This window comes from Lingula anatina, chromosome 6, assembly GCF_051362555.1.
Source record: "Lingula anatina isolate TDL-2025a chromosome 6, LinAna3.0, whole genome shotgun sequence".
NCBI lineage: Eukaryota > Metazoa > Brachiopoda > Lingulata > Lingulida > Lingulidae > Lingula > Lingula anatina.
In genome coordinates this window covers 2,363,115-2,388,098 of record NC_141772.1, presented here as the reverse complement: position 1 = coordinate 2,388,098, position 24,984 = coordinate 2,363,115, and the positions used below count along the sequence as shown (strand labels likewise).

The 24,984-nt window shown below is 36.1% G+C and overlaps 2 protein-coding genes across 3 annotated transcripts; both read left to right on the top strand.

Moving 5' to 3' along the window:
* Positions 1-78: 78 nt before the first annotated feature.
* LOC106163085 (N-fatty-acyl-amino acid synthase/hydrolase PM20D1.2) lies at positions 79-11,245 on the top strand. 2 transcript variants are annotated; one of them, XM_087014633.1, is made up of 11 exons: positions 79-259; positions 484-641; positions 785-871; positions 1,473-1,606; positions 1,734-1,853; positions 2,329-2,404; positions 2,694-2,755; positions 3,338-3,416; positions 8,237-8,308; positions 8,725-8,899; positions 9,438-11,245. In XM_087014633.1, the coding sequence occupies exons 4-11, from the start codon at positions 1,500-1,502 to the stop codon at positions 9,665-9,667; spliced, it is 921 nt and encodes a 306-aa protein (XP_086870759.1). In that variant the 5' UTR covers positions 79-259; positions 484-641; positions 785-871; positions 1,473-1,499; the 3' UTR covers positions 9,668-11,245. The 2 variants fall into 2 exon arrangements, with proteins under 2 accessions (XP_086870759.1, XP_086870760.1); XM_087014634.1 differs by lacking the exons at positions 79-259; positions 484-641; positions 785-871 and having other exon boundaries at positions 1,473-1,610.
* Positions 11,246-11,586: 341 nt separating this feature from the next.
* On the top strand, positions 11,587-23,022 carry LOC106163044 (N-fatty-acyl-amino acid synthase/hydrolase PM20D1). Its single transcript, XM_087014632.1, has 12 exons — positions 11,587-11,965; positions 12,384-12,461; positions 13,942-14,099; positions 14,255-14,341; positions 14,895-15,028; positions 15,382-15,501; positions 17,921-17,996; positions 18,260-18,321; positions 18,734-18,812; positions 19,494-19,565; positions 20,054-20,228; positions 21,249-23,022. The coding sequence occupies exons 1-12, from the start codon at positions 11,644-11,646 to the stop codon at positions 21,482-21,484; spliced, it is 1,599 nt and encodes a 532-aa protein (XP_086870758.1). The 5' UTR covers positions 11,587-11,643; the 3' UTR covers positions 21,485-23,022.
* The last annotated feature ends 1,962 nt before the right edge of the window (positions 23,023-24,984 follow it).

The following is a 24,984-nucleotide window of genomic DNA, read 5'->3' as shown; positions in this document are numbered from 1 at the left end:
AGTTCCATTTTTGCACAAACTCCTGGAATGTGTGCATTACAATACTTCAAGATGGCAGGTGGTCAGGTTTGCCAGGAAGTGGAAAATTTGATTTAGATAAATTAATCTATCATGGTGACAACAGCAGATTGTCTTATGCATATTTTTATAAAGAGAACTTAATTTTTCTTTTCAATTTCAGAATTTCCTACCGTCCATAATTCTTCATTAGTGAAACATGAAGTGGTAAATGGTTACAGCCTGCTGTATGAATTACCAGGTACATGTACATGTTTGTGTGTGTGTGCATGCGTGTGTGTGTGTGTGTATGTATGTGTGTGTGGTTGCTCCATTGTAAAGGTTGAGTAACAACCACACACATTTCAGTCTATTTTTTCTTACTTTTAAATAATTGATTTCATATACAGGTTCAGTTATATTAGCATTTATTGTCTTAGATTGCTGGGAACTAAAACTGAAACTAAATCTTCTATCTCACTCTAGGCACGAACCCAGAATTGAAGCCATATCTTCTTGCCGCTCACCTTGATGTTGTACCTGCCTCAGACGAGGGCTGGGAACATCCACCATTTGACGGAGTCATCACAGAAGACGGTCATCTCTATGGGCGAGGAACGCTGGATAACAAAGATGGCGTTCTGGTAGTTAAAATGATTCTTTATGCTTGTGCTATATTTATAGATGTGTCAGCTCACAAGTGCTGTTACATACTTCTTCTCAAACTCTTTAAATTTCCTAGAATATTTTACTGCAGTTTTCATGACATGATTTGACCTATTTTCAGGGTATTCTTGAAGCCTTGGAATTCCACTTAAAAAGAGGATTCAAGCCCAAGAGGACTCTGTTTGTTGCTCTAGGCCATGATGAAGAGGTAGGGAAAGCTGTGAACTGGTTTCAATAATGTAATGTAATGTAATGTAATGTAATGTAACGTAATGTAATGTAGACTGTCTTGCCAAGCAATGAAACACTGTTGCTTAAGACATATACAGAGACATCAGAATTTATAACAGCCATATTTCAAGACAGCTGATGTACAGGGAGCATGGGGAGGGGGTGTCGTGTATACAGAGTGGGAGCAAATTTAGATCAGAAGCCTCAGAAGAATAATTAGTTGGGGGGAGGGGGAGAGGAATGCATCTGCCTACATGAAGTCCAAGCTTGTCCCAGGGCCACATGGGGAAAACTTTAGGACTTGAGCTACAAGAAGTCTGCAGGTCCTTTCTGGTTTGAACGGAGTATTTAAGTATTTAATTTCTGTTGGTCAATGTTTACATGTGGGTTATTTTTATGTATAATAGTACTTTCACAAAAAACGTGCCAGTTCGGAGGACCTGCTATATCACAAATCTTGCAGGTCCTCTGGCCTTTCTGGCTGTCACAATTTTTTTTGGGGGGAAAAGTCCACTTTCAAGCCTGGACATTAATTCAGAAAGATTTTTATAAACAATCATTTTTGCATATTTTTTCAGGTTGGAGGAGATGATGGAGCCGCACACATGGCACAAATGCTGAAGGACAGAGGCATTCAACTAGAGTTTGTGATAGATGAGGGCATGCCTATCCTGAGTGCTGGCCTGCCAATGATTGACAAGCCAGTTGCCATGTAAGTAAGTAAGGGGAGAAAGAAGACTGTTAAGTTTTAAAAAAACTTCACATTGATGACAATATGCATTAATCCAAACAAAGAAATTGCTATGTGATGATGTACTACGATGGTTTATTATTTACAGTATAGGAGCTGCAGAGAAAGGCTACGTGACACTGGAATTCAAGGTGGAAGTACCAGGCGGCCATTCCTCTATGCCGCCTCCTGAAACCAGCATTGGCATTTTATCCAAAGCATTAGCAAGGTGAGCTACTGGGAGGAAAATATATATGTATTAATTATGTATGGGTATTTTGGTTGGCTGTCTCGATAGCATCAAGGTGAGAAACCGGGAGGAAATATTAATATGGTGCACAGTTCAGAGGGAGTGTAAAAAATAGTGCCCAGTGGGAGGAAATGGGAACCTGATGCGAAGTACAAGAGTACTGTTTCATGAAGTACATGGTATCTGGCCAAGCAGAGGCCAGTAAATCTACAAGAGGCATAATAAAGATATGTGAATTATCAGACATGAGCTTTTTCACGAAAATGCGGAATTACACATTTTTTAATTCAGTCCCAAGGTGCCCCCCCCCCCCCCCCCAGAAACCTAGGCTCATGTCTGATTATGGTATTGTGCTGACTGCAATTCTAGATTCTTGAAGCAATAATTATAATGTTATATGCACAAAGATGCAGGTACAAGCGCACTAAAGAGTAGTAGTATCTCATTATTCCAGGTTAGAAGCTTCGCCTCACCCTGATTTGTTTGGTTATGGCCCTGAGGCTGCCATGATGGAGCACATGGCACCGCATGTAAGTGTTTTTTATTAAATTTCATTTTTCTATTTCATTTTATGTATTTAATGACCAGATTAGGAAGGGTTTAAAACAACATAAGTAGAATATTTTGGACCAGGTAATTACTTGAATTTTTTTAATTCAACATGGGTTATTGAAAAAAAAAAAAAAAAAAAAAATATATATATATATATATATATATATAGAGAGAGAGAGAGAGAGTATTGTATTGAAGTGGATTATGTTTTTGACAACATATTTGGCATATATCTTTATTCATTTTATTTTAACATACTAATTTTAGATGTCCTTTCTTGGTAAATTTGTGATGACCAACCTGTGGCTTTTTGGACCTCTTGTTTCCAGGTGAGGATTTTTAATAAAAAATTTAAATTAAAATTTATGTACCAAATGTTTGAACAGTGTGGACCACTAGTTTACTATTAATAGTGCTTTTTTTTCTTTTTAAGAGTATCAAGATGAAAAGAATATGTTGCTGTTTTATTGCAGATTATTTGGCTTAGAATACAAATGAAGTTGTTACAACATTCATTGTTGAGTTCAGAAATTGGTTTATATGCATTTATATCCTCAGTGTGTTTATGAAAGATATTTCTTTGTGGGAGAAGTGCAGATATTGTTTTTTGTCCACTTGATCTTCTGTTTTGCCTTCTATTAGATGTCTAGTTATCTGTTTCTTGAAAATGTTTCTGTCTATCATCTATGTATGCACCACCCTTTCTGTTTAGTTTAATAATACTCACTCTTAGCCACCCACCCAACCACTACTAATAAGCTTTCCTAAAAGCCAAATAAGGGTATAATAATGTATTGCCCAAAAACAAATTTACAAAACTTGAATTGGACCAGGTTCAATTTTACTGTTGTTTGATTTTGGGATGGTGATATCATCACAGACTGAGTTCTAGAGTGAATGTTTCATTTTAGAGCTCTGGCCAGTAAACCTGCAACAAACGGCCAGGTGAGGACTACCACGGCCATTACAGTGTTCAACTCAGGAATAAAGGTTGGTGGAAAGTTAATTTTGGCTGTCCATCTGTCTGTTTGTGAATGCAATATTGTCTGCCATCTTCTGTCCATTTCAGTAAACACTTTTTGCACACATGCACACACACCAAGCAGCTTGCTATTTTTTGTTCACCATTTTTCTAAATTGATGAAATTGGTAAATGTCTGAATTGGTGTTATATTTGTACCACCAGCGTTAGCGCTGGCGGTACACATGGTTTCGGTCCCGTCCGGATCGTTCCGCCGGCTCCGCCGGCTCCGCCGGACGGCTACCGTTACCGCTTCTCCTCCTAGACGGTAAGGGCCCCCGTACCCATCTCATGGATTTAGGTCACTTATAATCTCAACTCGTTCCACGTAAAATTTGGGCTTTGTCGGTATTGGGGTCTGGGTGTGGCACTCATTACAATGCACCCTTGTCTAAAAATGGCAAAATTAAATGCTAATTATCTACCCTACGGAAGGAGTTATGGGAAAAATTTCTATAGACGGCTTTCCAAAAGTCATATGTGTAGATTTCAAATATACCCTTGGATTTGACCTTTGACCTTTACTTCAAGGTCAAATGGGCCATAATTTTCAAAAAAATGAAATTTTTTACGAAAAAAATTTTTTTTGCCCTGTTATTCAGACACTACACAGACTTAACCAATAATATTATTGGAAAGTGTTACCCTTCAGGTCATCTTTCATCTCCATGAATTTGGGGTCAATCGGTGCATTTTCACGGGAGTAGCGGCCATAAGATACCGAAACTGAAAACTGTCTCTAATTCGGGAACCGTTAATGCTAGAGACCCATTCTTTTTTGCATTTTGTAGAGCATGCAAAGCCCAACACTGGAGGTGGTCTCGGTTTTTTTGTATTCCATACGGTTTTCGAGTTACGCTGTATCAAAAAGTACATATTGGTGGTAAAAGCAAAATGTGCAGTACGGTAATGGATAATAAATTTTGAACTCTGGAAAAATAAAACATAAGGCTTGGAATAGCAGACAACTTGTGTTAAAAAATGACATTATTTCATCAAATTTGAACTTCTGAAACTTCAGAGCACCTCCTATTTCAAGAATTTTGACCAAAATGACATTTTCTTTATTTTAATTAATTTTTTCTGTACGAAATTTAAGGCACATTATGGTTACTCCAAAATTATAACATTTAGTCCCTTATATCTCCAAAACTGGCAGAGATAGGTCCATAGTTACTATTGAAGTTGAATAGGAAGTCATATACTGGCTATCTTTCTGTGACCTTAAAATTGACCTTTGACCTACTTTTCACCATGAACTGAACTTTGCAAATTTTGCTTCCCTTTTATCTCCAAAACTGGCAGAGATAGGTCCATAGTTACTATTGAACTTGAATAGGAAGTCATATACTGGCAATCTAAATGTGATCTGAAAATTGACCTTTGACCTACTTTTCACCATGAACTGAACTTTGCAAATTTTGCTTCCCTTTTATCTCCAAAACTGGCAGAGATAGATCCGTAGTTACTATTGAACTTGAATAGAAAGTCATATACTGGCAATCTAAATGTGACCTTGAAATTGACCTTTGACCTACTTTTCACCATGAATTGAACTTTGCAAATTTTGCTTTCCTTTTATCTCCAAAACTGGCAGAGATAGGTCCGTAGTTACTATTGAACTTGAATAGGAAGTCATATACTGGCAATCTATATGTGACCTTAAAATTGACCTTTGACCTACTTTTCACCATGAATTGAACTTTGCAAATTTTGCTTTCCTTTTATCTCCAAAACTGGCAGAGATAGGTCCGTAGTTACTATTGAACTTGAATAGGAAGTCATATACTGGCAATCTATATGTGACCTTAAAATTGACCTTTGACCTACTTTTCACCATGAACTGAACTTTGCAAATTTTGCTTCCCTTTTATCTCCAAAACTGGCAGAGATAGGTCCGTAGTTACTATTGAACTTGAATAGGAAGTCATATACTGGCAATCTAAATGTGACCTTAAAATTGACCTTTGACCTACTTTACACCATGAACTGAATTTTGCAAATTTTGCTTTTCTTTTATCTCCAAAACTGACTGAGATAGGTCCGTAGTTACTATTGAACTTGAATAGAAAGTCATATACTGGCAATCTAAATGTGACCTTGAAATTGACCTTTGACCTACTTTTCACCATGAATTGAACTTTGCAAATTTTGCTTTCCTTTTATCTCCAAAACTGGCAGAGATAGGTCCGTAGTTACTATTGAACTTGGATAGGAAGTCATATACTGGCAATCTATATGTGACCTTAAAATTGACCTTTGACCTACTTTTCACCATGAATTGAACTTTGCAAATTTTGCTTTCCTTTTATCTCCAAAACTGGCAGAGATAGGTCCGTAGTTACTATTGAACTTGAATAGGAAGTCATATACTGGCAATCTTTCTGTGACCTTAAAATTGACCTTTGACCTACTTTTCACCATGAACTGAACTTTGCAAATTTTGCTTCCCTTTTATCTCCAAAACTGGCAGAGATAGGTCCATAGTTACTATTGAACTTGAATAGGAAGTCATATACTGGCAATCTAAATGTGACCTTGAAATTGACCTTTGACCTACTTTTCACCATGAATTGAACTTTGCAAATTTTGCTTTCCTTTTATCTCCAAAACTGGCAGAGATAGGTCCGTAGTTACTATTGAAGTTGAATAGGAATTCATATACTGGCAATCTATATGTGACCTTAAAATTGACCTTTGACCTACTTTTCACCATGAATTGAACTTTGCAAATTTTGCTTTCCTTTTATCTCCAAAACTGGCAGAGATAGGTCCGTAGTTACTATTGAACTTGAATAGAAAGTCATATACTGGCAATCTATATGTGACCTTAAAATTGACCTTTGACCTACTTTTCACCATGAATTGAACTTTGCAAATTTTGCTTTCCTTTTATCTCCAAAACTGGCAGAGATAGGTCCGTAGTTACTATTGAACTTGAATAGGAAGTCATATACTGGCAATCTTTCTGTGACCTTGAAATTGACCTTTGACCTACTTTTCACCATGAACTGAATTTTGCAAATTTTTCTTCCCTTTTATCTCCAAAACTGGCAGAGATAGGTCCATAGTTACTATTGAACTTGAATAGGAAGTCATATACTGGCAATCTAAATGTGACCTTAAAATTGACCTTTGACCTACTTTTCACCATGAACTGAACTTTGCAAATTTTGCTTCCCTTTTATCTCCAAAACTGGCAGAGATAGGTCCATAGTTACTATTGAACTTGAATAGGAAGTCATATACTGGCAATCTAAATGTGACCTTGAAATTGACCTTTGACCTACTTTTCACCATGAACTGAACTTTGCAAATTTTGCTTTCCTTTTATCTCCAAATCTGGCAGAGATAGGTCCGTAGTTACTATTGAACTTGAATAGGAATTCATATACTGGCAATCTATATGTGACCTTAAAATTGACCTTTGACCTACTTTTCACCATGAATTGAACTTTGCAAATTTTGCTTTCCTTTTATCTCCAAAACTGGCAGAGATAAGTCCGTAGTTACTATTGAACTTTAATAGGAAGTCATATACTGGCAATCTATATGTGACCTTAAAATTGACCTTTGACCTACTTTTCACCATGAATTGAACTTTGCAAATTTTGCTTTCCTTTTATCTCCAAAACTGGCAGAGATAGGTCCGTAGTTACTATTGAACTTGAATAGGAAGTCATATACTGGCAATCTATATGTGACCTTAAAATTGACCTTTAACCTACTTTTCACCATGAACTGAACTTTGCAAATTTTGCTTCCCTTTTATCTCCAAAACTGGCAGAGATAGGTCCGTAGTTACTATTGAACTTGAATAGGAAGTCATATACTGGCAATCTAAATGTGACCTTAAAATTGACCTTTGACCTACTTTACACCATGAACTGAATTTTGCAAATTTTGCTTTTCTTTTATCTCCAAAACTGACTGAGATAGGTCCGTAGTTACTATTGAACTTGAATAGAAAGTCATATACTGGCAATCTAAATGTGACCTTGAAATTGACCTTTGACCTACTTTTCACCATGAATTGAACTTTGCAAATTTTGCTTTCCTTTTATCTCCAAAACTGGCAGAGATAGGTCCGTAGTTACTATTGAACTTGGATAGGAAGTCATATACTGGCAATCTATATGTGACCTTAAAATTGACCTTTGACCTACTTTTCACCATGAATTGAACTTTGCAAATTTTGCTTCCCTTTTATCTCCAAAACTGGCAGAGATAGGTCCGTAGTTACTATTGAACTTGAATAGGAAGTCATATACTGGCAATCTAAATGTGACCTTAAAATTGACCTTTGACCTACTTTTCACCATGAACTGAACTTTGCAAATTTTGCTTTCCTTTTGTCTCCAAAACTGGCAGAGATAGGTCCATAGTTACTCTTGAACTTGAATAGGAAGTCATATACTGGCAATTTACAGTGACCTTGAAATTGACCCTTGACCTATCTTACATCTTACGAAGAACTTAAATTTGATTGTACCATATGTATTTTTTGCAAAAGTTTAAAAATTCTTGTTGATTGCATTTTTACAGCTTGTCAAGCACAAAACTGGTGGCTGTGTCCCTTATTTTGTGTATGTGGGGGTCTATACGAATGCGCTTGTGACTGTGGCCTTATGTCCCACGCGGGACGAAGAGCAATGATGATGATGATACGAATGCGCTTGCTCCAGCTGGTGGTACAATATTCGGAGGCGGTATCGCCTCTCTGATCCTCTAGTTATTTATTTATTTATTTATTTATTTATTTATTTATTTATTTATTTATTTATTTCAGGACAATGTTCTCCCTCCAGTAGCCACAGCCTATGTGAACCACAGAATACATCCAGCACAGTCCATTCAGGATGTGAGTGACTTCTGAAACTTCTCTACACTGGAGTTTGTACCTTGTTTCCCCAAATTAGTAATAAATCTGGTTTACAAAAAAACAAATGAATTTATTTCTGTCAGTGTTCAAAATGTTCAGCACTAATCTAAATATGATTGTTATGACCATCAATTTTCACTCAAACATTGGGCAACATCATGAAACTAATGAAGCAGGCTTAGTTTTTGATGTTTGAATGTTTTTAAAAGAATGTTTGAATTTTCATCAGATTAGATTTAGAATATAGTAATGAATTTACAGTAAACCTTGGGCTTGATATAATTGTGCTTGAATATAAGATATTTTCTTTTGGTTAAAGTTAATTGATTAATTTATTAATTTGCAAATTTGATAAGTTAATATGGGCTATAACATTTTACATTACTTTTCTCCAGGTTATAGACTATGACAAGGCAGTTATCAACGATGAGCGAGTCCAGATAAAATTATCCAGGTCTGTTATGAACAGAGAGCCATCCCCTATCTCCCCTACGGGTCCAGAAGACTTTGGCTACCAGATAATTAGGTCAAGTGTAAAACAGGTGTTTCCAGAGGCTGTCACTGTACCAGGTAGGGAGTGGTTAATACCCTCACCCCACCCCACCCCCCTTTACTACCCACTGTACCAGGTAGGGAGTGGTTGATACCCTCACCCCAACCCCCTTTACTACCCACTGTACCGGGTAGGGAGTGGTTATTGACAACCCCCTTCAACCCCCTCCTCTCTCTGTCTTACCCCCCCCCCCCCCTCCCCCCCCCCAGCAACACTATGGGTTTGTTATTCAGAAACAGTTTTGAGATTTTGCATCTGCACATCCAATACATATCCGCAGTTCTCTTGATGAAAACTGTATTGCATAATTCATACATTTTATACATTGTCAAGTCCCCTTTGCGTTTTTCATCTGCTCTAAATTTGGAATCTGTGTTGTTGCCATAATAATGGTATTAGCAAAAGTAAATAAAGGCAATACTTGTTTATTTTTTTTACAATGTCATTTAGGTTGTAAAATTTTAAGTGCTTCTAAGTACATTTTTTAATTATGGTATATTTATAGTAAATATCTAGATAAGCAATTATAGTAACAATTGCCTTTGCTTATTGTAGGTATTCTGATGGGAAACACAGATACAAAGCACTACCTGGACCTGACTAAGTCTGTCTACCGATTCCTGCCTGCCGTTCTTGTGCCTGAAGATTCAAAGAGAATTCATGGATTCAATGAGAGAATCGCTGTACAGAACTTTGAGCAAATAATCAACTTCTTTTATCACCTAATTCTCAACGCAGACCAGGAAAAGTTGCAGGTTCTTCACTCCCATACTGAGGAATTGTAAACTATGGGAACCTCACTAGGGGGCAGCAGCATATCAATCTGTACAGCAGAGGGCAGCACAATAGAGTTATACCAGGAAAAACCAAGCACAAAAAGAATTCAAAGAATATTTACAGCTATTGAAAATTGTCAGCTAACAGTGATAGACCATTTTTGGTCATTAAATATTCCATAGAAATATACAAAAAAATAAGTATTAATCAACGATAAGAAAACCATTCCATGGTTTTTGATACGGACAACATTATCCTTACAGTAACTGTTTTGAACTTTTTGTTCATTTATTCTGTTGTAATTGTTCAGCTCTACAACATCAGTGGGAGGTTGAAAAAACAGTATTTAAATACATATATTGAATGACATATTTATTTACTATTTATTTGATTCAAGTTGTTTTTCGGGTAACAGGGGTTTTATTTGACAGTGTCTTATTTGAATATAAGATGATTTTATGCAAGCAAAGAAACATAAAGATGGAATATTTTAGCATGATTTTAACTTAGTCCAGGATGTGTGCTCCATAATGCAGAAAATTATTTTAAATGATTATTAACCATTTTTTTTACAAAAAGATTTATGCTATCTGCATTAATTATTTGTTGTTAATTATTAAGTTGCATTGAAAAATGCAATTTGGTAGTTTTTGGTAGAAATTATTTGATTATCATGTAAAAAAGGATTTGGAAGGTATTATTGTCAATTTCTAAGGGAAATTTAAGAAAAGATAATGTAAGAAGTGTTGAGAACCTGCTAGAGATAGTTTTGTGTTATTGTAAAGATGTGTAAGAAATACATTTTTAGGGTGAAAAAGTAGTGTGTTTATTGTTGGGTTACCAACTTGAAACCTTGTTTGATTTTTACTTGGTTGTAGTAGGGTTTATCTAGCTAGCTACAAAATATGATAGGGAGAGAGTTTTTTTTTATCAGACATTATTAAATTAGGCTTTAATTATTAAAATATAACTAGAAAACTGAATGATATCCAAAGATTTTTTATCATATTAAGTGATTTATTATTGTTGTCAAATGGCATGCTGTAGGTGATTGGTTAATGTCAAAAGGATAGAACTGTAGGTAATTTTACTCAATGTTATTAATGAATTCTTTTAATAAACAATAAAGTATAATGGTTTTGACGAGTGCTATGGTATAGATTTTGTGGTACTTATATTTTATTCAGTTGCCAAAGAAAAATTTTTTAATACAAGTGCATTACAAGCTTTGGTAAACATTGTTTGTTCTTATGAATAGAAGTAAAGGAATTATGAAGGTGATTTTAAAACAATCACATCATAACTTGCGATTTTTAGAAGCATTTTAATTATCATATAATGCTGTGATTTGTGAAAGAAACCATTCACTTATTGACTTCAAATATAGATTGAAAACATTGTGCTTGGAAACTGAAATGAAGAGAATTGGAAAATGAAGCCAGAATTAGATTATATCTCAAAGAAAATGGGATGAAATCTGGGAATATTTTGCACCAATTATTTGATGCCTTTTATTATAAATTCCTGAATATTCTTTATGTATCTCTAACTGTAAACTTATGATGAAATAAATGTTTTATGTTAGATGATTAGTGTTTAAAAAGTATAATTATTTTTAACAATGAAAAATACTAAACGGTGTGAAGGTCTTAAAAATATTTATTTTCAAGAAAAAATATGTATGAATGTGTATATATATTCAGAATACCGCCGCTAAGTAGTACGCCGACATGGTTTTTGTGACCTTGGGTTGCCCTATTCTCCTAGGTAAACGTATTTTTACACTAAATTACAAATTAATTGCATAAGTAATGTAAATGAAATAATCTTTATAACAAAGAGTGCAACATATCTCGGCTTCCTAACATAAACATTTATCTCTGAAAATCAATGTTTAAAGAATGAAGCGACGGGAGGCGCGCGTGTAGCACGCTTTAGTCACGCCCCGTCGAGTTCGCTTCTGTTCTCATGCGGGTGCTAAAAAATGGCTGCCTCGGGTCGGTCGATATCAACAAGACCAACCAAACCGATAGGCAGGTCTCTCGGAGGATTATTCTGCAAGCTGGGCCTTCTCACTGTTATCATATCCACGTCGTTATTTCTAGTATGTTTAATACGAGCGCTGACTTTTGAAATTCGGGAGATAGATTACAAGCCGTGCAAAGTCACGGACGAAGACTACATTCGTGCCGATGGAGACGTTGTTGACCGGTTTGTTCATGCTCTTCGTTTTAAAACTGTGTCGACATCTAAGCATGACTACAATCGGGACGAGCTGCTCAAGTTTCAATTTTTTCTAAAGAGAGGTAAAATTTATTATATCCACATTAAAAACAGTGGGCGGGGAGGGTGGGGGGTTGGTGGGGGGGGGGAGGGGCACGTTTAATAACTGTCTTGAAAGGGGCGTGTCGCAGTGTTGCGGGAAGTGTGTGTGCGTGTTTGGGGGGGGGGGGGGTGCTGATATACGTAATACACATAATAGTGATTTGTTTTCTTTGCGAAAAAAGAAACCGCTATGTATATACCATTAGTTTGTGAAAAAATGCTATGTGCCATACGTGTAACTATATATATATATGTATACATGTTACTACAGGTGTAGCAGTATATTAATTCACTGTATATGAATGTATTACGGTTATGGTTATAGTGAAATCAAATACTTTGAAACTTGAAGTACAGTTAGCATGCACTTAGTTTTATTTTAAAACAATTTTATTCCAGAATTCCCCACAATCCATAATTCACCGTTAGTACATCACCAAGTGGTAAATGGATACAGTTTGCTCTATGAATTACCAGGTACAGTACAGGTATAGGTTGTATTGAACAATGTAATAATTATTAATTATAATGTAACAGTTATATAACATTGCATTTTTATTTTACAATTTTATTTTCATTCATTAAATATATTTTTTATTTGTTTTGCAATTAAAATGTAGTAGGGACTCCCTTTGACTGCAGTCAATATAATAATCAGCCTTAATGACTAACTACACTTTTTTTTATTTAGGAACAATATACAAGTACTAGTACCTGTGACGACTTTTATTCTATAGAACTTAAAAGAAAACAAGGAGAAAAAATATTCCAAGTTGTACATTCTGCCCACTAACTTTCATTGATTAAACCACATTGCACTCTCTCTATATTTTTTTACCACTCTCTTCTAAATCCCATGAAATCTGGAATAGAATTAACCTTTAACTGTATCTGAGACTTTGGAGTGCTATATGAAGGAGCTATTTACCTGGGACTCCTAAATCTACACTTGAACAAAAATTTTCGTAAACATTGTTATTTTTAACTATAAAATAATCATGTGAGCTCAGATAAGTATTTTAACCAAATATTGATGAATAAATTTCACCCACCATTTGTTACTTTTTACATATACAATGAAGATTTTCTAACTGCATAACATAGTTTTTCATTATTGAGAAACAGTTTCATGTTTCCAAACTTTTTTGGACAAGTGTAGGTTAGTATTATATGAGGCACACTGCAGACTGTGGTAACTGATGATGGATGAATGCTGTTCGAGGTACGCTGTTCATAACATCAAGATGCCAACAAGAAGATATATGTGTGTTTTCACCAGTCTTTTTCTTTGTACACACAAAGAGCTCACTTAAACTATGTTGCCTTTGTCTGCAAGATACTGTAGGAGAAAGAAAACATGTTATAAAAAAACAAACAAATAGGCATGTGTTTATATGCCAGAGAGTCTATATCTGGTCTAAAATGAATAAAATAATTTTTTTTTTTTAATTTAAAAATAAAAATTTGTTTTCAGATGAGAATTTTTTTCTTGTTTATAATAAGTGAATTCAGATGCCAATGAAAATATAATGATAGGCATTTGTTGTTAGACATGTCATTTATTATGAAGGAGATGATATCCATGAAAATGAAATAGGGGCTGGCCTGACCTTGACAAAAGCTACTGGATGACTATAATGTCTCTATTATTAAAACAAATGATCAACCTATCAAGCCTATCAAGAATTATATTTTCCAGACCATTTGATCTTGTTATATGTCTGTGCCATCAGAGCTACCGGCAGTTTCTTTGCCTTTGAGAGATGATTGTCATATAAATTTACCAGTATGCATCATGGGGATGTTACCCACCTGTTGATTTTTAATTCTTCTTTATATGAGATGCCCAAAAGGATAAAGTAATCCCATTTTGAATTCTGAGTAATGCCTGTACCTTAATTTTCCTTGTTAAAGCACCTCTACCTTTGGGTTGACCAAATATTTTGTCTCACTCCAGGCACAAACCCGGAGTTGAAGCCGTATCTTCTAGCCGCTCACCTTGATGTTGTACCTGCCTCAGACGAGGGCTGGGAACATCCACCATTTGATGGGGTCATCACAGAAGATGGTCACCTCTATGGGCGAGGAACGCTGGATAACAAAGATGGCGTTCTGGTAGTTAAAATGATTCTTTATGCTTGTGCTGTATTTATTAATATTGCACATATATCAAGCTGGCTCACAAATAGTGCCACAGAAAACTCTTTGAATTTCCTTGAATATTTTTATTATTACTGCAGTTTTCATGACACAATTTGACTTATTTTCAGGGTATTCTTGAAGCCTTGGAATTCCACTTAAAAAGAGGATTTAAGCCCAAGAGGACTTTGTTTGTTGCTCTTGGACATGATGAAGAGGTAGGGAAAGCACAGGACGGAGGTAGAGACCTGGTTTAATGGAATAAGGAAACTGTTGTCCCGGGGGCGTCGCGATAGTCCGAAGGTTCATTGGTCCGAAAAATCCTAACATTTTCATCAGTTTTTAAATCAAGGGTTCGTTGGTCCGAAGGTTCTACAGTGAACATTCGGAGCAATGAACCTTCGGACTATTGAACCTTCGGACGTTGCTACGGCCCTGTTGTCTCCACTTGAAGTCATTGGAATTTAGGCGAGTTGTATGGTGTGGGATTGGCTACTTATGATTAAAAATCGATCATGAGCATGCAGTCTATGGTAATGCTGGATTGCATAAGGCCATTTTATCCAATAAATATAAGCATTTATTTATCAATCTGAAATGAAGGGATATTCCAATAGTGTCCTTTAGCATAACATCCTAAACAATGAGTCATTAAGAAAATATAACATTGTATCAGTTTAATTTCTCATATGTTTGGTATTAGTTAATTTTAGATTATATTGGCATCGTACGAATGTACGAAATTACATTTGCATGCTCATATGTTGTCAGGTTGGGGGTTACGATGGACATGCACATATAGGAAAGATTCTGCAGGACCGAGGCATCAGACTTGAATTTATGGTAGATGAGGGCATGCCTGTCCTGGATGTATGTCTGCCAATGATTGACAAGCCAGTTGCCGTGTAAGTGGGAGGAGTTGACCGTGATTGACAGCTGAAGTGTTAGTGGGAGTGGTTTGTTTCTGATGATGATGGGGTGTTAAATATTTGTTTGAAATATGGCTAAGTTGTGGTATAACTATTTCAATTTTCCCAATTATTTTTGAAAGGTTTGCATGTTTCAAAAGTGAATAAATTTGTCTGGAAGTTGTCCTGTTCTTGATATATGTTGTAAATACCCTATATATAGTCAGTATATATGAGTACCTTGAAAGCTTTGATTAAAATAGACATGGTGCATTTATACACATTGTATATTACAAAGATTAAATGATGTCTCATATCAAGGTTGTTTCCTTATCTCTTCTAATTTACAGTATAGGAGCTGCAGAGAAAGGCTACGTGACACTGGAATTCAAGGTGGAAGTACCAGGCGGCCATTCCTCTATGCCGCCTCCTGAAACCAGCATTGGCATTTTATCCAAAGCATTAGCAAGGTGAGATACTGGGAAGAAAATGTATTATTACATATATGTATAATAACATACCTCCTCTTTCCATTGAGTAGAATACAGAAAAGCTGGTGATAATACAAGCACATTGATAACAAAAGGAGGCGTGTTAATCTTTTAGTCTGATTGCATTCAGCAAGAGTCCCCACGGAGTTGGATCGATTTACATAGACTGATATTTTCATTGGGAATGAGACCTAAAGCCATTTTACCAAATCGGTTTAAAAGGCTTTTTGAGTCTTGAGCTACTAGTTTGATTTAGAGCCACTTTTGTCATGATGATGGGAATTGGAACTGGCAAATGTGACCAGTCTTCTTTCTGAAGTAAGAGGTAGAGAAAGTAAGAGCTAGAAAATGAATTTATCAGACAGGGGCTTTTTCCACGGAAGCTCGGAGTTCTGTGTTTTTTAATTCAATTCTGATGGTTCCTGAGATACATCTTGTCTGAAATTTGGTAAATGTTCAGAGGCCGTTTTGAAACCTAGGCTCATGTCTGATTTATGGACAGCCATTTTTTATTGAATTTAGGTAGTGCATATGCCTTCATGAATAATGGAAAAAGGAGAATTTTTCTTTTTTTTCTGAGACTCTCTTTCTCTTTTTTTCTATGTAACACAGGGGACACTTTGGTCTGAGTTACTTCTCCAGCAGGTAACACAACAGCTATGATAAGTTTTCCAGAGATCAACTCTTCAAACGTCAACAGTAAATTCATGGGGTGATCACCTCATGCTTAGCATACTGCAACTTTTTACTCTATGATAGTAACAAAGAATGCATAAAAACTGCAGCAATCTCAGGATATTTCAGCGTCTTTTACACTGTCTCCACACAAAATGTCAGTAACCATGTCAGTGCTCCAAGAAATATAATACAATAGAATTCTTTACTTTTAAAGCTGTGAAGATTTTCAGTCAAGCATATAGGCCCAAAATGGTTATGGCTGACAAAATGATATTGCTCTCCATTATTATGATAGCAATTGCCTTTTTCTTCATATTACTAGCAAAGTTAAATGTTCTTTCTCTTTCTGCCATTGTGATTGTAAAAGTCCTTTTCCTTCTTGCCATTGTTTCTCATTTTCAGTGTTTTCAAATTAAAGTTGACTCTTTTCTTGTTGTAGAGAAAATACTATTTCCTTTGATATGCAGTTAACATGAAATAAAGGATCACTTTTGATTTTTTCCTTCTGTTGTTCACAATATCTTTCAGTTCTCAATTTTTCTTGTTCCAATTGATGAATTTCATATTCTCTTTCAATACAAGTGGCCTTTAAACTTTTAATTGTCTCAGAATTTCTACTAATTTTTTTCTTACAATTTCTAGTTCCTTTAATTTTGCTCTGAGATTCTGCAATTTTGTCTTTACAGCAGCTGAAGCGTCTAGTTCATCAGTTACAGAGTCACACTCACGGAAAGGAAATATTGTTTCTTCTGGCACATCCTCTGGTGTTTGCACGCTCTCTGGTGCATTTTCTAATATGGCGTTGCAATCCATTGGCATGCTCTCTGGTGCATTATCTATCAAGGCATTGCAACCCATTTCTAACTCACATGTATAAGCTTGGACTGCCTGTTTCTGATGACTAGTCTTCTTTCTGCTCTGCCATTTCTTCATTCTTTCTTGATCTCTTCTCAGGCGTGATGGTGACTTTTTTCTTTTTGATACTGCTAATTTAGGGAACTGTTTCAACGTACAGTAATTTCTGGTCTCTTGGATCGTTCTTCCTGACAATTGTAATTGTCAGCTTGTCTCCATCTTTGTCTATATTGTATGCAGTTGGCATCCGATCCACTTCCGACAGAATTTTTTTCAACATGTCTGTCACTTCTTTATGCAAATCTGCAGATTTCAGTTTTGTCATACCAAAAGGTACCTTTAGCACCTCTTTGTATCCTGCTTGATGTAGGAAGCGTTTGTCTGCTTGTGCTTCACTCTGAGCTCTGATCTCAAATCTCTCATCTCTAATACAAAGTTCTTCTCCTTATATACTAATGCACACAAAATACATTACAGTGATTCCTAAAACAAGCCAGAGATATTGAAGCCAATTAACAGAACTAGGGCATATTACTAGAGACCTTTACATAATTAAAGTCAGACTGCTTTAAACTCTAACTTGGCTATGAAGCAGTAAATAAAGTTATTCAATCCTTTTAAAACTGAAAACATCCTTTAAAACTTGGTTACAGTTCTTTCCAATGAATAACATACATAAACAGATTCATATGATATCATTATAAAGGAGACACCTGAACAATCTTTACCAAATGTTGATTTAATTTGATTTAAATGTGGAAGTTTCTAAAATGAAGTTTGGCTGTGAAATCACCACTATGACATATATCAAGGACTAACTTAAAAAAGCATGGTATGTCTTTAACAACAGTATATCAAATTGCAGGCTAGAATCCTCGCCTCACCCTAGCTTTTTTGGCTATGGACCTGAGGCAGCTAGTATGGAACATGTGGCACCACATGTAAGTTGTTTTTTTTTAAACTCTTCCAGCTTTTGTTGAATGATCAATGTTTATGATTTTAATTTAGTTTTTAATAACTACATTCAGAATGATTATAAACCTCATAGGTAAATTAATTATGAAATGGTTATTGAGAAGTATGACCCAGTTTCAACTATGGGAAAGAAGGAGCAAGTGTGTGACACATTAAAAAAATGTTTGTTTGAAAATTAGTTGCTTGATGAATGTGTCTCGATCAGTTCTTTTTATAATTAATGTTTCAGATGTCTTTCTTTGGCAAATTCTTGATGAGTAACCTGTGGCTTTTAGGACCATATGTCTCCAGGTGAGGAAAAAACCTTGAAATACTTGTATGCATTTTAAGACCAACTTCTTTTTAATATAAACAAAGTGAACGTGAGCTTGGTGCATTTTCACTTCTGTTTCTTTTTTTTCCAAATGAGGGATTAAGGAGTCATGTATTGTAGTGGTATAACAAAGAGAACATCATTAAACCAAACCAAACAATTTTCCAGCCATCTCTGTTACCTATATGTTATTGTCAGTTCCGCTGTTTTATATTTGAAAGATGCTGAGCAAATTAAGAAAAAAATGTCCTTGTGATCTTTTCTTAACAAATTCTTCATTTTTAACTCCAGTATTTTCCCGGTTTTCTTTAAATCTTTTATCTTATGTGTACATATATCAGTCTTACTGTCCAATTCTATTCTGTTCAAAAAAAGATTGTTTGGTTTTAGACTGCTATCCAGTAATCCTGCCACAAATGGGCAAGTTCGGACTACAACAGCTATCACCGTATTCAATGCGGGAATAAAGGTTGGTTTGAATTTAGCACATTTTGAGCTAAATGTCCTTTGTAATGGTGCAATGATTTCAGTTGGGAACGTTAATTTCTGGTTTCTAGTGCAGAGTCCAAAATTACCCCTTAATAAATAAAAAAATGTGCAAACCTTGCCTATTGTTATTATTATTAGTGAAGTAAATAGCATTGTATACTTTCATATGCCAAAGAATTACATTTGTTCAAAAGTCATCATTTATAGCTTTTAGATTTTAACATGAGAACGAAGCAATTTAATGGCTTTTTAAATTTTTTTATGGGAAGAAAAATAGCTTAACAGTTTAATTTTTTTCTGTTCTTGAATGTGTAACATATGATTTTATATCATGTTTTCTCTGAAACTTGGTATGGCTGTGTGAATTCCATTTAAATTTAGCTGTAAAACTGGGCTGGGTTAAACAATCTGTTTAAACAACTGTCCATTTGAATTTTATCTTGTTGGGCCATCCCCTTTCTATTCAATCATTTTTTGAAATGATCATTATTAAAAGCATATTCAGTGATTAATGTAAGTTTATTTATTTTTCTTATAAATTTTCTTTTTTTTTAAACAAAATTTGAGGACAATGTTCTCCCTCCTGTTGCTACAGCCTATGTCAACCACAGAATACATCCAGCACAGTCCATTTATTTATTTATTTATTTATTTATTTCAGGACAATGTTCTCCCTCCAGTTGCTACAGCCTATGTGAACCACAGAATACATCCAGCACAGTCCATTCAGGATGTGAGTGACTTCTGGAACTTCTCTACACTGGAGTTTGTAACAAATTACCTTGCTTCACCAAATCAGTAACAAATCTGGTTTACAATATGTAAATAAAATAGAACCCAAAACATACTTATGTAAGTCCGTTTTGAAAAGTTTTGCACCAATCAACTATGTCACAAAATCAACAAAACAAATAAAATTAGTTGACAATGTAAATGAAATAAGACACAATTAAAACATTTTTATTAGTCAGAATTGAAAGTTTTTGTAACAGATTACTTTAATTGTTTCACCAGGGCAGTCGCACATTGCTCAAATTGATAAACCAGCACATATTAGAGATCTTCAGACACTTAAATTTTATCATTTTATACTAGAACTCTGGATGGGATTAACAACTGAAGACGAATCAGGTCTATAATGATAAGACAAATTAAAATATTACAGAAAATTCATTATATAAGTTTTAGCAATTAAAACAGAAACCACATCATTTATTTTAGGTTATAGACTATGACAGGGCAGTTGTCAATGATGATCGTGTTCATATAAAACAATTACACCTGGAGGATGCAATAGAGCCATCCCCTGTCTCCCCTACAGGCCCAGAAGACTTTGGCTACCAGACAATTAGGTCAAGTGTGAAACAGGTGTTTCCAGATGCTGTCACTGTACCAGGTAGGTAGTGGTTGATACCCTCACCCCCACCCCACCCCCCCTTACTACCCACTGTACCAGGTAGGGAGTGGTTAATACCCTCACCCCACCCCACCCCCCTTTACTACCCACTGTACCAGGTAGGGAGTGGTTGATACCCTCACCCCACCCCACCCCCCTTTACTACCCACTGTACCAGGTAGGGAGTGGTTGATACCCTCACCCCACCCCAACCCCCTTTACTACCCACTGTACCAGGTAGGGAGTGGTTAATACCCTCACCCCACCCCACCCCCCCTTACTACCCACTGTACCAGGTAGGGAGTGGTTAATACCCTCACCCCACCCCACCCCCCTTTACTACCCACTGTACCAGGTAGGGAGTGGTTAATACCCTCACCCCACCCCACCCCCCTTTACTACCCACTGTACCAGGTAGGGAGTGGTTAATACCCTCACCCCACCCCACCCCCCTTTACTACCCACTGTACCAGGTAGGGAGTGGTTAATACCCTCACCCCACCCCACCCCCCTTTACTACCCACTGTACCAGGTAGGGAGTGGTTAATACCCTCACCCCACCCCACCCCCCCTTACTACCCACTGTACCAGGTAGGGAGTGGTTAATACCCTCACCCCACCCCCAACTCCCTTAAGTACCCCACCCATATATATATATATATATATATATATATATATATATATATATATATATATATATATATAGTTGTAGGTAAGAGAGTTTAACACCTTGTATTTACGCTGATCCTAACCAACACAGAGGTTCAAGTCCAATGCTTACCAGTATCTTCATTTGTTAACCAATGTCCCCCAAAGCCTGAGAAATCTTTCTTGATTGACAAAAAATGATTTTTAAGTGACACAAGCCTTTGGGCTATGTCAGGTATTATTCCCATTACAGATGCAGTTAATCAGTTTTTGAGATTTTTTCATGTTGATAATGGATGTCTTCAAATTTGTCCGTTTTAGCTTTTTCGTTTTCTTTTTATTTAACCCATTTACTATCTCTGGCTATTGTAGGTATCATGGTGGCCAACACAGATACAAGACACTACCGATACCTCAACCTGACTGACTCTATCTATAGGTTCTTGCCTGCTGTGATGGGACCGGAGGAGCCCAAAAGAATTCATGGATACAACGAGAGAATTGCTTTGCAGAACTTTGAGCAAATAATCAACTTCTTTTATCACCTTATTCTCAATGCAGACCAGGAAAAGTTGCAGGTTCTTCACTCTCATACTGAGGAATTGTAAATTATGTGGATTCCAGTAGGTGGCAGCAAGTTAACTTGAGCACTGCCAAAAGAGGGCAGCACTTAAGAGTTATTTATTAATTTTAATTGTGTACAAATGCTCCGGACTGTTGAGCACTCTTTTCCACCCTCACGCTTGTTATATATATATATATATATATATATATATATATATATATATATATATATATATATATTTTTAATTTATGATATATTTTTCTGTATTGGGCAAGTTTCAGAAGCAGCATATTGGTTTTACAAAGTTTGCACCAGTTTATTTGTAAATTTTATGTATTCAGTTTATCTCTGCCATTAACCAAGTGACTTTGTTTTGCTCCCAGGAGATTAAATTTATGTTATACGTTTTACTCTATTCTCATAAAATACAAGTAGAATTCCTTTGCCATGAACTGGAGGATTTTAATTATTTTAACTGGATTTAAATAAGTTAAAATGACTAATTACAATTAGTTAAAACTACTAATGGGGTCTTGACATATTTGAGACCCATTCTTTTTATCAATACAAACATACACTGATATTTCATCTTTTCTGTCAAAATCCACATCAGCATATAATGTGTGTTGTGGTTCAAGAAACCACATATTTGTAATAGTTGCAATTATTTTACCCAGCCTTTGTCATGAAATTGATTAATTTATAAAAGCGATACTGTTTTTTTAGAACACTTATGTTTTTCTCATCCACGCTGAGTGCCACAAGCATAAGTCAAGTGCACCTTAAAAATATATTCATATGCAAAACAGGATTAACAAGTGTATTTGTGGTAGAACTGAAAAAGATTTTGAATCTCCTTTAATATTGATTTTTGTATTAACATGCATGAATGTGTATATATTTTTGTTTATGCATTGTCATATGGATGCTGTATACAGTCTTTTAGTACATATTTGTTAATATGTTAGTAGCATTTCCTTTTAAAATTTTAAAAATGTATGTCTTGGTTTTTTGTGCTGTGCACTCAGTTTGATTATAGGGTTAGCCGTTTATTGTTGTACCATATGATTAAAGGTAGGCTACCCCCATTAGACATATCTTTTTATAGCCAAATAAATTTTTCCTGGAATTGTCATCACTTTTTCCTTACTCACTATTTCCAAACCATTTGACAAAATAACAATATTTTTATTGTTATGTTTATATAATTTTTGAGTCACTCTCATATTGGACATGGAGACTGGCGAAGTGCAAATGATAAAATTGAAATTTACAACTCCAAAATGGATGATCAGATCAAATTTTTCTTAGGAGAAGGGACATGCCTTGACGTTTTAAGGAAAATTGATGATTTTTTAGAAATAGTAATGTTTCCCATATGAAGGTCTGAAGTGCGTAGAATGCTTTTAGGACAGAACATAATTTAAAGTGTGTATGTCAAAATCTTATTGTATGCGTACAAATCCTTGCTTTTTAAAGTGTTGTTTCACACAATAGGATTTAAAATCCAATTACTTGATATATGTGCATTTTATTTTTGTTTTTTAACTGTTGATGTGCTCAACAAAGATACTTTTATTATTGCACATAGTCAGTGTCAACTTAGGCCAATACTGTTATTAGATTTCAATTCAGTGCGTGGTTGGCAAAAGGGAACGCGTGCGTTTGTATTGTAATTAGCCCTGGAAAAAACCTTTTAAGAGAGTTTCTGAAGGTATTGTAATGCCTCTCTTCCCGGAAGGCCATTGATACCTGGCTCACCAAGACGTTTTGACTGTGAGATGTACTTTGCAAGCGTAATTATTTCGAAGACCATTCTTTCAGTTCAGACAGATAAAACAAGATCAAAAGACACGTTGTATGGATAAGGAGTTGGCTGTATGCTCTCCTTTTGGTCCATTTTCTACTAAAAACAAATGCACTCCGAGGCGTCAAATTCCTAATTTTCGACGTTTTATTTTCTTATTTATAAAAAGATGTCGTTTTTGTTTGTTTTCCCTCATCTGCACGATTTAACGTACGCTTTCATGTGCTCTGTGGTTAGCATAGACAGCGCTGATTTCCTTAGAGACCTTCCCAGAGACTATCGTACTAAATTTGGATCGAACTATCTCCGAGGGAATTCTCGCTTATGTGCAATTAACTTGGGTGGCTTAGATGTCTGTTACGCCTGTTGAGACTGATAGGGGATAATTAACTATCGTTAGCAGCTTTAGTGGGCGTCCCAGACGTCTACACCATTTGGGTTAAAAGCAGTTTAGCGAGGGATCCCGTGGAGATGGACCGATTCTGTTAGATTGATCTAGGGATGGCAACCCAGTCTTAAAACCGCACCGTGTTTATGTGTTGTCCTGTGGGCTGTTGCAACAGTCATCAGAGATTCCGTTTACGTTTATCTCGAACAAATCTTCGGAAACAGACTGTCTACCTTTGGTATCAGCTGACATTGGGGTATGTATCGTCTAAAGACAATGCGAACACATTACTCGATGTCTGGTGTATCAGATACCGACAACAGCGACAGGCGTCATACCACAGGTAGACCTTTTAAACTGGCATTGATATTTTTCAGAAAAAGTGATACGTCGATCTTCGATTTCGTGGTGGTTCACGTATGTTGAAGCACGTGCTAATCTATATTTTCAACTGCCTGTTTGTGTTTAAAACCACCAGCACAGCAAACTGCTTCCACGGATCTTGTAAGTCAGACTACGCGGGATCGGCCGCAGAATCAATCTTGATTTGTCTTCTAAGAAATATGCTGCCTTAATTAACTGAGAGCGATTTTCGAACTAATGAGACTAGTGCAGGGGATCTTTGTGGGAAAATCCGACTGCTAGCAATGTTCAGAAACGTGCAGAAAAGCTGATCGCGAGGTATGTTAGGCCGCATTCACATTGAGAAGAGCCGAGGCTCTACAAAGCCGAGAACTAAATATGGCGGACGTACATGAAAGAAACCCCCCTTATCCTTTAACTGTCTCTCCGCCTCTCACACGCCTCCCCACGCGTCGCCCCAATGGAGCCGAGATTTAATGACTGTACCCCCGCAGGGACGACGCGTGTGAGAGGCGGAGAGACTATTATAATGTATAAGCTCACCATAGAACACAATGGAAGGATTCAACAGTGCTAGTCATCGATCTCACAGAACGCAGGCCCGTAACCAGCAAATTCCAAAGGGGGGGGGGGTATTTTTCTGAAAAAGTTTACCTTTTACAATGAAACCTTAGTGTACCTGGATCAAATTGTACCCAGAATGGACTCTTTCTAGACAAAAAGAGCGGTTCCTTCGAACCCCCCGACCCCCCCCCCCTTCGCTAGGGGCCGGGAAAGAAATGAATGATTTTGGTTGCTCGATGATGTCCGTGGTCCTTGTCACACCTCTTCGTTTGGGATTTATCTGTTTTATCCCAACTTTTTTTAACACTCATTTACAGCAACAAGAAATGTAACAAACAGAAAAAAAGACATCAATCATAGCCTCCTGGTTAGATAAGAAGACATTTCAACAAAAAAGCCAATTATTTACAGGAAATTCCAA

What these genes read in the sequence shown, in the direction of transcription:
- LOC106163085 (XM_087014633.1), top strand. Translation starts at nt 1,500, where the DNA reads ATGGCACAAATGCTGAAGGACAGAGGCATTCAACTAGAGTTTGTGATA. An exon ending in ATTGACAAGCCAGTTGCCAT is followed by an intron (nt 1,607 to 1,733) that starts GTAAGTAAGTAA and finishes TATTATTTACAG; the next exon opens with TATAGGAGCTGCAGAGAAAG. An exon ending in AGAGGCTGTCACTGTACCAG is followed by an intron (nt 8,900 to 9,437) that starts GTAGGGAGTGGT and finishes TGCTTATTGTAG; the next exon opens with GTATTCTGATGGGAAACACA.
- LOC106163044 (XM_087014632.1), top strand. Translation starts at nt 11,644, where the DNA reads ATGGCTGCCTCGGGTCGGTCGATATCAACAAGACCAACCAAACCGATA. An exon ending in ATAACAAAGATGGCGTTCTG is followed by an intron (nt 14,100 to 14,254) that starts GTAGTTAAAATG and finishes ACTTATTTTCAG; the next exon opens with GGTATTCTTGAAGCCTTGGA. An exon ending in CAGCACAGTCCATTCAGGAT is followed by an intron (nt 19,566 to 20,053) that starts GTGAGTGACTTC and finishes CATTTATTTTAG; the next exon opens with GTTATAGACTATGACAGGGC.